At 40.3% G+C, this 12818-nt stretch overlaps 1 protein-coding gene across 3 annotated transcripts in view; it reads left to right on the plus strand.

Annotated features, from left to right (window-relative positions):
- The first annotated feature begins 651 nt into the window (after positions 1-651).
- Positions 652-12818, plus strand: part of CCAR1 (cell division cycle and apoptosis regulator 1) — a 64907-nt gene continuing 52740 nt past the window's right edge. For 2 of the 3 annotated variants that reach the window (XM_047072862.1, XM_047072863.1), the window contains exons 1-2: positions 653-816; positions 1889-2010. In XM_047072862.1, coding sequence (XP_046928818.1) covers positions 1938-2010 — 73 coding nt within the window. In that variant the 5' untranslated portion in view covers positions 653-816; positions 1889-1937. Of the gene's footprint in view, positions 817-1888; positions 2011-12818 lie in introns of all 3 variants that reach the window. The other variant, XM_047072864.1, reaches the window with a different exon arrangement.

Below are 12818 nucleotides of genomic sequence, written 5' to 3' on the forward strand. Positions count from 1 at the left end.
GTATAATATACTCCTATTAATATTAAGGATCTAGGACAGGCAAATCCACAGAGACAAAACAGATCAGCGGTTGTGAAAGGATGGTGGGAGCAAGGATTAAGGAGTGATTCCTTAATGGGTATGAGTTTAAGGGCTGACTTGATGGTTACAGAACCTTATGACTATATAAAGGCCACTAGAAAAATAAAAAATAAAGGCCACCGAATTGTGCAAAATATTTAAAAGAGTGAGTTATATGGTAAGTGAATTTTATCTCAATTAAAAAAAATAAGGAAGCTGACACAGGACATATTCATTCTTCCAAGTACTTGAATGAGGAAAAAAAAAAACCAAAAAAGGCGAAGAGCACAAAATGGCGGCAAGCCGATCGGATCACGTGACCGCCGATTCTTTCCTGCCCAGCCTAACAAAATTCTTTTCTTCAGAGCTGGCGCTGAGACTCCGCTGGCTCATTGTTATGGGAATCCCAGGTAACTCTTCTCAGGCGCGCTCTCGCTCTAGCTGCGTAGCGAAGGCGGTGGCGTATTGAAGGCGAGCTGGGGAGCGCGCACGCAGAACGCAAACCCGTCAGCGCCGTCCTCGGAGAGATGAGGAGGAGGGGAGAGGCGTGGAGGAAGAGGGGGAAGTTGGCGCATGCGCCCAAGGCTGACGGGTTTGAAATGGCCTCGGTGTTAGCCGGGACCCGATTCAGGTGAAGGTTTGGTCCTCGCGGTTGGAGCAGCGGGCGGCGGAACCGGGGCTCCTGTCGTCCTTTCGGATTCGCAGAAGGGCTGGGATCGACCGTTTGGGGATCACGGCGTCCGTAGGCCAGCGACGGTGGGGTTCTCGTGGGACTGGGGCGGGAGGGACACGGTCCCTTTTGTGCGGGTCGAAGCAGGCCCCGCGCGGCAGGCCCCTCCCCCACCGCTTCGTTTCCCCCCGCCTTCTCTCCCCCGGGGTTCTTCAGGTGCCCCCGGCGCCCCTCAGCCTCGGTCTGGCGGGTCGAGAGGGACTGCCGAGCGCCGTCCCTCGCTGCGAAGCCGTTGAGCTTTAGCCTCCCGGTCTCCGGCCCAGGGCGTCGGGCGGCTGGCGGCGGCGCGGGTTTTGGGGGATAGAGGCTCTCTGCCCGGCACGGTGGTTAAGGGGACCAGGACTTTCAATACCCAGTGTTGGCGCTTCGCCCAGTCTCGTGAGACGCAGGATTCTGCCTTCTCTGGTCAGCGTCCCGCAAGGAGCTGGGGCTGGAGGAAGATGGATGGCAGTGCTCTGGCCCCTCCGAGTCGCGGGGGGAAGGAGGGGGTGCGCGGCCTGAGATCTTCGCCTTTTCTGGCCTGATTTTGGGGGGGGGAGGGGTCTTGGTGATGGTTCTTTGGGGGGAGGGATCCGTTATTTCAACTGTCTTTCCCCCTCGAGGGAGGGGGAAGGAAAGGAGCCCCTCGGCCCTTTCCATCCCGAGAAAGTAAGGAGATGTTCGTTATTTAGATGATAGTCTTAAATACCTTTATTCAGTGTCTCGTCCCAATTTCCGTTATTGGTTTTACCACTTTCAGTCTCCAACTCATTGCCAAAAGAAACACGCAGGCTTTATTTTGTTTGAACCCGCAGCTGTGTAGTTCTTTTTGTTAAGACTTGGGTTGATAATAGCACATGGTCTTCGTTGAAATGTGAGTTTGTAGTCACAGAAAGAAGTGCCTTTCTTACTAGTCTACCCCTAATGTCCTATGTTGAATTTGGGTATTTTTGGTGAGATAACTTGATGTAAAATGTTTTTGCTGCATATCGGACGTTGGTATACACCTTGCTATTTATACTATGATCTAAGAAGGTGTCCTTGACAAACATTTCTTTAAAATAATATTTTCATGATGTTTATAGTTTCAAGTTTGAAATGTGGGCTCTTTCTTAATAGATCGCTGCTATAGAAGACAAACAAGCGAAGGCTTTTTCCTCCTTTCATCATGGCTCAGTTTGGAGGACAGAAGAATCCGCCATGGGCTACTCAGTTTACAGCCACTGCGGTATCTCAGCCAGGTCAGGCTACTGAACACAAGTACTGTAAACTTGGGGGTTGGGGGAGGACATGTTATAACTATGTGAATTAAGCTGTATGTAATACTGTAAAATGTTTCCAAATGATGTATCTTTTATTTGTGAAGCTTTTAAAATTCATGGATCAACTAGCAAAACATGTTTTACACTGCAGTTTGGACAGTTTTATATAGTTTTTCAAACATTAAATTATTCGGTTTAATTAGGTTAGCTACTTGATTGATTAGAGGTTATCTTATTTGGCATGTTAAGGTGTCAGTATTCACAAGTTATATTTAAAAATAAATGTATTAAAATTTTATACTTTATGAGAAATTATATACGACTGCTTTTCAGTTGTTTGAATTTAAAGTACAAAACCCAACTCTGAAGAATTTACCAAGCAAAGGAGAAAAATAAATAGATATAAAAGGAGCCAATGAATGTTTACATTTTCTAAATATGGTCAACAAAAAAAATGTCACTGTAAATGTTTCATTGAGCTTCTTTGCTTGTAGGAATATTTTTTTTTTTGACACCATTTCTTGACTTCTTGTTTGAATCTTAAATAAATTCCCAAGGATTCTATGGAATGAATTTTAGTTTCTTTGAGTACTCAGAAAAGTTGCAGCTTATTCTGTTAATTTGAGTATATTTTTATTTATGACCTCTCTAATAATGGTTCTTTGCCATGTTTTATGTACTTGAAATATTTTAGTAATTTGAGGTCACTTATAGAGACACTATAATCTTTGGACTTGGGTGTTCTAAAATTCAATGGACATGATTATCTTGTTAGGTAGGTGGCCTTTTTCCTTAAAGAAATAGATACTTTAGAGTTTTTATTTTAGTTACTCTTTGTTTAGGAGGTTAAATGATCAGTTCTACAGGTAACTGAAGATATTATGAAATAGTAGTTATAGATTGTATTTAATTCAGATCCAGGTATTTTGTTATGTTAAATAATGGGGACTTTGGTGTTCGTTTTGATGAAACAGGAATTCTTAGCAATTACTGTGTGTCCGGAAACAAGTACTAGGTACTTGTATGCTGGTAAACTAAACATGTTTTACCCAGCTTTTTCTGCATATAATTTGTTTTAAATTTGTATCTGTATTGTTCCAACAAAATAGCTGTTATGGTAAAAGTTACTTTCTATAGCTCTTAACATTTGTATTGTAATTACTTAAATATAGGTTATACTCTTTTTGTTTTTGTTTTCAGGCTGAGCCAAGGAGACAGCAAAGGCTTATAAAAAATGTCAAACAAAAAGTCAATCGTAAATTTAGGTCTCCTTTTCGATATTTAGCAATAGAGTCCAAACATAAAGGGATTTGTGTAAATGGAGCTTGTATTTGTGCTGTAGGAAATTATGGGTTATCTTAGACCTGTTGTTAATCAGAGATTTTCAAAATCAAATTTTATTGACATATCATGATTTCAGTAAGTAGGCAAGTGTTTTGTTAGCATGTATCTACTCTTAGCTTTCGTGTAAAAATCCTGGAGTAGGCTCTAAATGGAACGCTTTAGCGATACTGTTTTTATTGAAATGTATAATTTCCAGGTGCTGTATATCAGGCTGCTTCCTCATAGCTTGCTGTTTTCTTGCCTTCATCTTAAAAGTCTTATTTGCAATTAATCAGTATCTCATCTTATTGGATCTGATTTTTAGAACCATTCAAATTTTTGTAAAAGTTACATTTTCAATCCTCAGGCAATTGGAATGGCTTACTTACATCTCATCTCAATGGAGAACATTTATTTTTTTTTTAAGATGAATTTTTTGGGATGCCTGGATGACTCAGTTGGTTAAGCTTCTGACTCTTGATCTCAGCCCCACGTTGGGTCTGCACTGGGCATGAAGCCTACTTAAAAAAAAGATTTTATTTTTAAGTAATCTCCACACTTAACATGGGGTTTGAACTCTCACAACCCTGAGATCAAGAATCAGATGCTCCAGGGGTGCCTGGGTGGCTCAGTTGGTTGAGCGTCTGACCGGCTCAGGTCGTGATCTCACGGCTTGTGGGTTCGAGCCCCGTGTTGGGCTTTGTGCTGACAGCTCAGAGCCTGGAGCCTGTTTCAGATTCTGTGTCTCCCCCTCTCTCTGCCCCTCCATTGCTTGCGCTCTGTCTCTGTTTCAAAAGTAAATAAACATTTAAAAAAAAAATGAATTAGATGCTCCGCTAATGAGCCAGCCCGGTGCCCCTCAATGGAGAACATTCTAACCTAATTACAGTGCTTTAAGTTTTCTCCTGGGAGCTTCAAATACAATTTGAGAAAAAAAATTCAACAAAGGACATATAAGGACTTAAGGCAATAGTGTAGGTGTCACTTTTTACTCTATTGAAAAAACAAAATACACATAGTAGTATCAGAGGCCACTGTCATAAATTAGATGATCATGGAACAGAAAAAGGTTAACTGAATAATTCAACTTGAATTAAATATTTTATTTTTGTGCTTATATTTCTGACTCATTTTCTGTCTTTTTTTTCACATTTATTTTTGAGAGACAGAGCACAAATGGTGGAGGGGCAGAGAGAGAGGGAGACACAGAATCCGAAGCAGGCTCCAGGCTCTGAGCAGTCAGCACAGAGCCTGATGTGGGGCTCGAACCCACAAACTGCTAGATCATGACCTGAGCTGAAGTCGGGCACTTAGCTGACTGAGCCACCCAGGCTCATTTGAGAGCAATATGAAAATTAGTACACTTGGGGCACCTGGGTGCCTCAGTTGGTTAATCTTTCAGCTCTTTATTTCGGCTCAGGTCATGATCTCACTGTTCCTGGGTTCCAGCCCTGTTTGGGATTGTCTCCCTCTCTCTGCCTCCCCTGCATTTGGCATGCATCCTCTCCCCCTCTCTCTCCAAATAAATAGCTTTAAAAAATTGCTACTCTTCTGTTATATAACTTAACATATAACTTCAGTTAAAGACTATGCTATTCCATTTTCTAGGATATTTTTAGCATTTTTACTAACTTTGAAAATTCTCAGCTAACAGTGATAGGAAAATTTCATTACATTCATGCAGATGACTTAAGTAAAACTTAAGTAAAAGCATGCATAATTGTGTTGTATTGTTGAAATCTGTTGTAAAAGTGAAGATGAGTATTTGAATTGTTTCTGATCAGTTTTTTTTTAATTTTTTTTTTTACATTTATTTATTTTTGAGAGACAGAGCACAAGTGGGGGAGGGGCAGAGAGGGAAGGAGACACAGACTCCAAAAGCGAGCTCCAGGCTTTGAGCTGTCAGCACACAGCCTGACTAGGGGCTCGAACTCAGAAACCGTGAGATCATGCTCTGAGCTGAAGTCGGACGCTTAACCAACCAAGCCACCCAGGCACTCCTGATTAGTTTTAATACTGAGCATATTCAGGGGCGCCTGGGTGGCTCGGTCGGGTAAATATCCGACTTCAATTCAGGTCATGATCTTGCGGTCTGTGAGTTCAAGCCCCACATCGGGCTCTGTGCTGACAGCTCAGAGCCTGGAGCCTGCTTCAGATTCTGTGTCTCCCTCTCTCTCTGCTCCTCCCCCCACTCATGCTCTGTCTCTCTCTCTCTGTCAAAAATAAATAAACATTAAAAAAAACCTTGCATATTCACTTAAAATGTTACTAATTCCTAGGTGTCATCATCTGTCATCTTTGATTTTCTTTTTCTTTACCCCCCATATTCAATCAAATATCAAATCATGACTTTTTTCCCCTTTGAAAATGCCTCAGGTATACTCTTATTTTACATTTAGGCCCTGGGCACTTCACGTTTGAATAACTGCCACCAAGCAGCTTTCTCTTGCTTACAGTTCATATACCAGAGCCTCTCACCTAACTTTCAGGACTTTCCATACTTTTCTCAAACCCAATCCAGGATGCTTACCATAGATCTTTAAGTCAAAAGGTTCTTTTTAAAAATATTTTTTAACGTTTATTTATTATTGAGAGAGAAATACAGAGCATGAGCATGGAAGGGGCAGAGAGAGGGGGAAACACAGAATCTGAAGCAGGCTTCAGGCTCTGAGCTGTCAGCACAGAGCCCGGCATGGGTCTCGAATCCACAAACCACAAGATCGTGACCTGGGCCAAAGTTGGATGCTTAACTGACTGAGCCACCCAGGCGCCTCCAGTGAAAAAGTTCTTTTTCCCATCTGTCACTTGATGGCATTGTTCTTTATTATTCTTTATTCAGTTCTAATTGTTTTTATTTGCTTTCTTCTTTTATTTACTGGATAGGCTACTTGTTATTTCTCTCTCTGCTCCAATGTGTATGTCAGATGTCATATTCCTAAAGCATAATTTCTGTCTAAATCACAGAATTTTTCAAACCTGGATAAAACCTGAGCTAGATTCTGTCTCAACTCCTTTCTCTAACAGATAAGGAATTTGAGGCCCAGAAAGATGAAGAAATTTGTTTAGGTCTTATAGAACATCACAAGAGAGTCCATGTTAGCACATCAGAATTGTGGTTCATTATATCTTCCATTTTTCTCTTATCTGCAAAAGTATCTTCAAGTACTTTTAGAATTTATTTCAAACTTCTTGGGATGGTATTCAAGATGTTCTGTCTTTCCAGTCCAAATCTCATTTCTTCCACACTGAAATAATTTGAGAGAGGAGCATGAGCGCACAAATGGGGGAGGGGCAGAGAGAGAGAGAGGGAGCCCAAGCAGGCTCCACACTGTCAGCCTGGAGCCCCAGTACAGGGCTTGAACTCACAAACCTTGAGATCATGACGTGAAGTGAAACCAAGAGTTGGATGCTGAACTGAGGGAGCCATCCAGGCCCCCTGAAATAATTGTTCTTAATATTTTCCTTTTTTTTTTTTTTCCATTTTCTAACTGAAGTGCTATGGTATGTATTCAGTGACATTCTTAATTTGGTTCCAGAACTTTTATTTTTCAAAGTTTTAACAGTTTTCTGTGTATAAAGAGACATTGATAGAGATTGCTGGCCAACCACTGATTGAATGTTTATGAGAGATTTATTTATTTTTATTTATTTATTTTTACTTTTTAAGTACTCTCTATACCCAATGTGGGGCTTGAACTCACCACCTCAGGATTGAGAGTTGCACGCTCCACTACTGAGCCAGTCATGTGCCCCACTGATTGAATCTTTAGCCCTTATTATTGACTAGGGGTAGTTTTTAGATTTGACTGAAAATACTTACATTTGTATGTGTTTATAATCATAATTTTGAAGTATTGGGAATGATTTAGCATATTCTAACCAGTTTGTCACCTATTTCTTACACCTCTTTGTAAAATGACTACATTTTGTCCATAGAGGAACATGAACTGGTTTAGGAGTTAAAAATATAGTGATAATGTGCTTTTACACAGGTAGCTGAAGCTAATATCAATACAGTTTTAAATACGATCCCATTTTTTCTACCTCTTTATTCTTGCCCAATAGTCATCTTTTAAAACCCTAATCTCTTGAATCAGCAGCTCAAATTATTAAATTCCAACATTCAAGGTCCTTTTCAAATGAGTAATAGTTGATATAGTATGTATACTTCACTTATCTTAGTCATCCCTAGACAGACTTGGATGTTTATAACTCATTTGGTAGGAAAGAATTGCTACTGGTGTTGGCTTAACCCTGCTTTAAAAAATTTATTTATTTATTGTTTTTGAGAGAGAGTGCAAGCAGGGGAGGGTTCAGTGAGAGAGGGGAAACACAGAATCTGAAGCAGGCTCCAGGCTCTGGGATGTCAGCATAGAGCCCGATGTGGGGCTCGAACCCTCAAACCACGAGATCATGACCTGAGCTAAAGTCAAACACTTAACTGACTGAGCCACCCAGGCACCCCTGGCTTAACCCTCTTTAAGCACTACTAGTACTGTGTAATAGCAGGTAGTCTCTAAAACCTTATCCTGAGAGTAAAGAAAAATGCACATGAAGTCTATTAAGGCTCAACTCCTCCCCCCCACCCCACTCTGAATATGCCATACCTGTGCTCTTATTCAGTGAGAGCTGCATTAACATATCAGATTATAAACCAGTGAGTGCCCCATCTCTCTGTCCTAACTTGAGCATGCCACTTCTGTTTATGCAGTTGTGACTTCTCTTCCACTATGTGTTTTATGATCTGGGAAATAATTTTAGTCTATTATAGCTGAAAATGTATTGGAAGTAACAGTGAAAAAGTTTTTGTTGTTTGAGAGAGAGAGCTTGAGGTGGCAGGGGCAGGTGGTGCTTGATCTCACGAACCATGAGATCATGACCTGAGCTAAGATCAAGAGTCAGATGCTTAACCAGCTGAGCCACCCAGGCGCCCCTGTAAGTAATCTTGAAAGCTTGAATATTAACTTTGGATCGTACAAGATCCTTGAAAGAAACAGGGCTGAAAATCAGGTAAATATCAGAGGCAATTAAGGATAGAAGAAATCATAGGACATTATAAATAGTGTCTTCAACTGCCTGAAAGGAAAATCATTGTTGACGAACAGTTATTTGAATAATAGCTGGAGGAGATTATAGCCAGGATCACAACTTATCAATTCCTTGGCACGTCAAAAGAATGGAAAAGCAGTTGTCTTCAAGGGTATTAATCTTTATAGAGATTATAAGAAAACCGTATAACAGATAATTAGTTAAGGCTTTGCCTTTTTCTTAGGGAATAGCACTGATCACTGAGAAGAACTTTCTTTTATGATGGATATTTATCTTCATTGCCTGATTTGGTAGCCACTGGCCACATGGGGCTGCTGAGTACTTTAAATGTGGTTACTATGAGGAGCACCTGAGTTGCTCAGTCGGTTAAGTATCAGGCTCTTGATTTCGACTCAGGTCATGATCTCACAGTTTGTGAGCCCCGCATCAGGCTCTGTGCTGACAGTGGGGAGCCTGCTTGGGATTCTCTCCCTCCCTCACTCTCTCCCTCTCTCTCTCTCTCTGCCCCTGCCTGCTCACACTCCCAAAAATAAACATTAAAAAAAATAATGTTATTGTGACTGAGGAACTGAATTTCTAATTCTATTTAATTTTCACTAATTGACTGATAGAGCGTGTACACAAGCTGATGAGAGGCAGAGAGAGAGAGAGAGAGTGAGTCCCAAGCAGGCTCTGGGCTGACAGTGCAGAGTGTGATGTGAGGCTCGATCTCGTGAACCGCGAAATCATGACCTGAGCCGAAATTGAGAGTCTGTTGCTTAAACAACCGAGCCGCCCAGACACACCGAATTTTCACAAATTTAAATTAAAATGGCCACGTATGGCTGGTGGCTACTGTATCAAACAATGCAGTTATAGAAGCATACAATACTTAGAATGTATTTAAAATACTATGTTGTGCCTTCTTATTTTTTTTAATGTTACCCACAAATTCATTTATTTTATAAAGGGAAATTTGTGCATTTGACTTCTTTAATTTCTTATTCTCCCCTCCCCTTAATTTCTTATTCTTAATGCCCTAACCTATTATTCTTAAAAGGTAGTGAATATTTCTAATCAGTGGGTACATCATGGGCTTAGAGTAGAACCTTGAAAGCCACAGGAATGCATTGATCAATGAGGTATCCAATTTTAAAATAGTTATCTGCAAATAGGAGCATCAGAGGTTTTATAGTTGTGTGAAATCTGATCTTAAAAGGGTATCAAAAGATGACATTTAAAAGATTTGTTCACTTGATTTAAAACTGGGTGTGTAAGTACTTTATAAATCCACAAGTTATGAAGAAAATCCCCCATATATTCATGCTGTTTTTCTCTCTAAATAGATTGCTTTTTGAACATAGTTGGTAGGTGGAAATTTCAAAGGATGAATCATTGCTTGACCAATACTTTAAATTTTGCATAAGGTGAAAAAAGGAAGTATCTGATATCAGTATCTGAGGTTTTGAATTTTATTATCTCAGGATGACTCCTCTTAGGAAAGATAGAGCACAATAAAGATTTTAAAATACAACAGTGATAACTAATAACTATTAGTATGTCATAACACAAGTGATTTTCAGTCATATGAAACTGATTTTATGTTTTAGGAAATGATAAAATTTACAGTTCTTAAAGGTTTAAGAAAGTTTAGTCCTTAAATTTACTTATTTATGTGGTTTAGGGCTCATTTCATAGGTTTGTCAATGAAAGTACTGATAACACTGTGAAAAGCTTATCTGTTTCAGAAGGGTTACAAGACCTTCAGCAATCATATTGAATCAGATAATAGATAAATGAACAGACTGTCCCACTGTGGATGATTGGAAAAAATTCTGTCTACAAATATTCAAGGATATGGGGCTCCTGGGTACTCAGTTTGTTAAGCATCTGACTTCAGCTCAGGTCATGATCTCGCAGTTCTTGAGTTCAAGCCCTGTGCTGGGCTCCATGCTGACATCTCAGAGCCTGGAGCCTGTTTTGGGTTGTGTGTCTCCCCCTCTCTCTGCCCCTTTCCTGCTCGTGAGTGCGCTCTCTCTCCTCAAAAATAAATAAAAACATTAAAAAATTAAAAATATTCAAGGATAGTTTCTCAGATAACCACAAAAAAGGGGAGCATTAATAATGAAATATATTTTATTCAGAATAAAGTCTCGAATGATTTTAACAAGAACTGTATTGGGGCACCAGGATGGCTGAGTCAGTATAAGTGTCCAACGTTGGCTCAGGTCATGATCTCGCGGTTTGTGAGTTCGAGCTCCATTTCGGGCTATGTGGTGGCAGCTCAGCCGGGAGCCTGCTTCAGATTCTGTTTCCCTCGCTCTCTGCCCCTCCCCCACTCATGCTCTGTCCCTCAAAAATAAACATTAGGAAAAAAAAGAGCTATATCACAGATACATAAAGGCCACAACCACATGCACAGTAATTTCACAAAATTTGAATTAACTAGCTAGTGGTGTGATACAACCAATAGAATATAAATTTCCTTCCCATAAATTTCTCCTAGCAGTTGAACCCTTCATTACCAACAGGTATTGACCCTTGAACAACAGGGGTGTGAACTATGAGTCCACTTTTATGCAGTTTTTTTTGATAAGTACAGTATTGTAAATGTGTTTTCCTTATGATTTTTTTTTCTCTAGCTTTATTGTAAGAATACAGCATATAATTATATACAAAATATCCTAACCATTCATGTTACTGGCAAGGCTTTCAGTCAGCAGTAGGCTATTAGTAGTTTTTTATTTTTTAAAGTTTATTTTGAGAGAGAGAGTGCACATGTGAGTGGGGGAGTGGCAGAGAGAAGGTGAGAGAATCACAAGCAGGCTTCACGCTACCAGCACAGAGCCCAACATGGGGCTCCGTGCCACAAACAATGAGATCATGATCTGAGCCAAAATTTAGAGTCAGATGCTTAACTAACTGAGCCAGGTAAGATTTCTTAAGAAGTCTTCCCCCACCCCTTAAAAAGTTTTAAAGGAAAAAATACAATACAGGACCTAAGTTTTTAGTGGTTTATAAATACCATTAACACGTGTCCTGAATTCTGGTGGGTTACATCAATCCTGAATTAATTTTTTTAAGGTTATTGATTTATTTAAGTGACCTCTGTACACCCAATGTGGGGGTTGAAATCGACCCCAAGATCAAGAGTTGTATGCTCTTCCGACTTAGCTAACCAGGCACCCCCTGAAATAATTTTTTTTTTTAACGTTTATTTATTTTTGAGACACAGAGAGACAGAGCATGAACGGGGGAGGGGCAGAGAGAGAGGGAGACACAGAATCGGAAGCAGGCTCCAGGCTCTGAGCCATCAGCCCAGAGCCGGACGCGGGGCTCGAACTCACGGACCGTGAGATCGTGACCTGAGCTGAAGTCGGACGCTTAACTGACTGAGCCACCCAGGCGCCCCTGAAATAATTTGTAATAAAACTGAGCTTTATACTTTTTCTATGCCACATAGTTTTCTTTCTCCTCATTTTAGTGTATCACTTTATGCTACTTTGTTTTCTTCCAAAAATCTTTAAACAGTAATCCTACAATGCAAAATTCAGGGAGAAATTATAATTAGAAAACATGGGAGGGACAAACTTTTATGACTAAGTGTTGGTCCAATCACTAACTGCTAATATATGTGTATGGAATTTTTTTTTAACACATTTTTTAAAAAGTTTCTTTATTTTGAGAGATCAGGCGGGGGAGGGGCAGAAAGAGAGAGAGAGAATCCCAACCAGCATGGAACCTGATGTTGGGCTCCATCTAAGAAACCATGAGATCGTGGCCTGAGCTGAAATCAAGAGTTGGATGCTTAACTGACAAAGCCACCCAGGTACCACTCCACCTTTTTTAAAGTAAGCCCCCAATGTGGGGCTTGAACTCATGACCCTGAGATTAAGAGTTGCAGTTGCTCACTCTACCAACTAAGCCAGTGAGGCATCTCTGTTTTCTTTTCAACTTTCAAGACATCAGTATGTTTAACCGACTGGTTCCCTATATGTGAATGGCTTACATAGACCTAACACTGTATTGAGGTCCTAGAAAAATAATGTCATCAACAAATTAGCTAATTGGAATTTCTTTCATTTAGGAATATTTTATCCCAAACCACTAGGCTATCGGAAGTAGTTTGAGGGGAATCAAAAGTTTTATGTGGATTTTTCACTGTTTGAGGAGGTCAAGCACCTTTAACCCCCACATTATTCAGGAGTCACCTTAATTTTTTTGTAGTTTCTGATTTATCACACTGATTGGTAACAGTGAAAAAGAGATGTGTCTGTCATCCTACCTACTTATGGTAGGCTGCTGTGTATGCTGCCAGGATTCAGAACACCTAGAAAAGCTTTAAGAAAAGAAACCAGACTTTCTGAGATCCTGGCTTTGTGCCATTCTGCTGTGGCAACATCCAGGGTTCTGGAAATAGGTACTAACAGAATGAA

This window comes from Lynx rufus, unplaced genomic scaffold (genome assembly GCF_022079265.1).
Source record: "Lynx rufus isolate CCGP_SWC_20201006 ecotype Redwood Valley unplaced genomic scaffold, mLynRuf1.p SCAF_11, whole genome shotgun sequence".
Classification (NCBI taxonomy): Eukaryota; Metazoa; Chordata; class Mammalia; order Carnivora; family Felidae; genus Lynx; species Lynx rufus.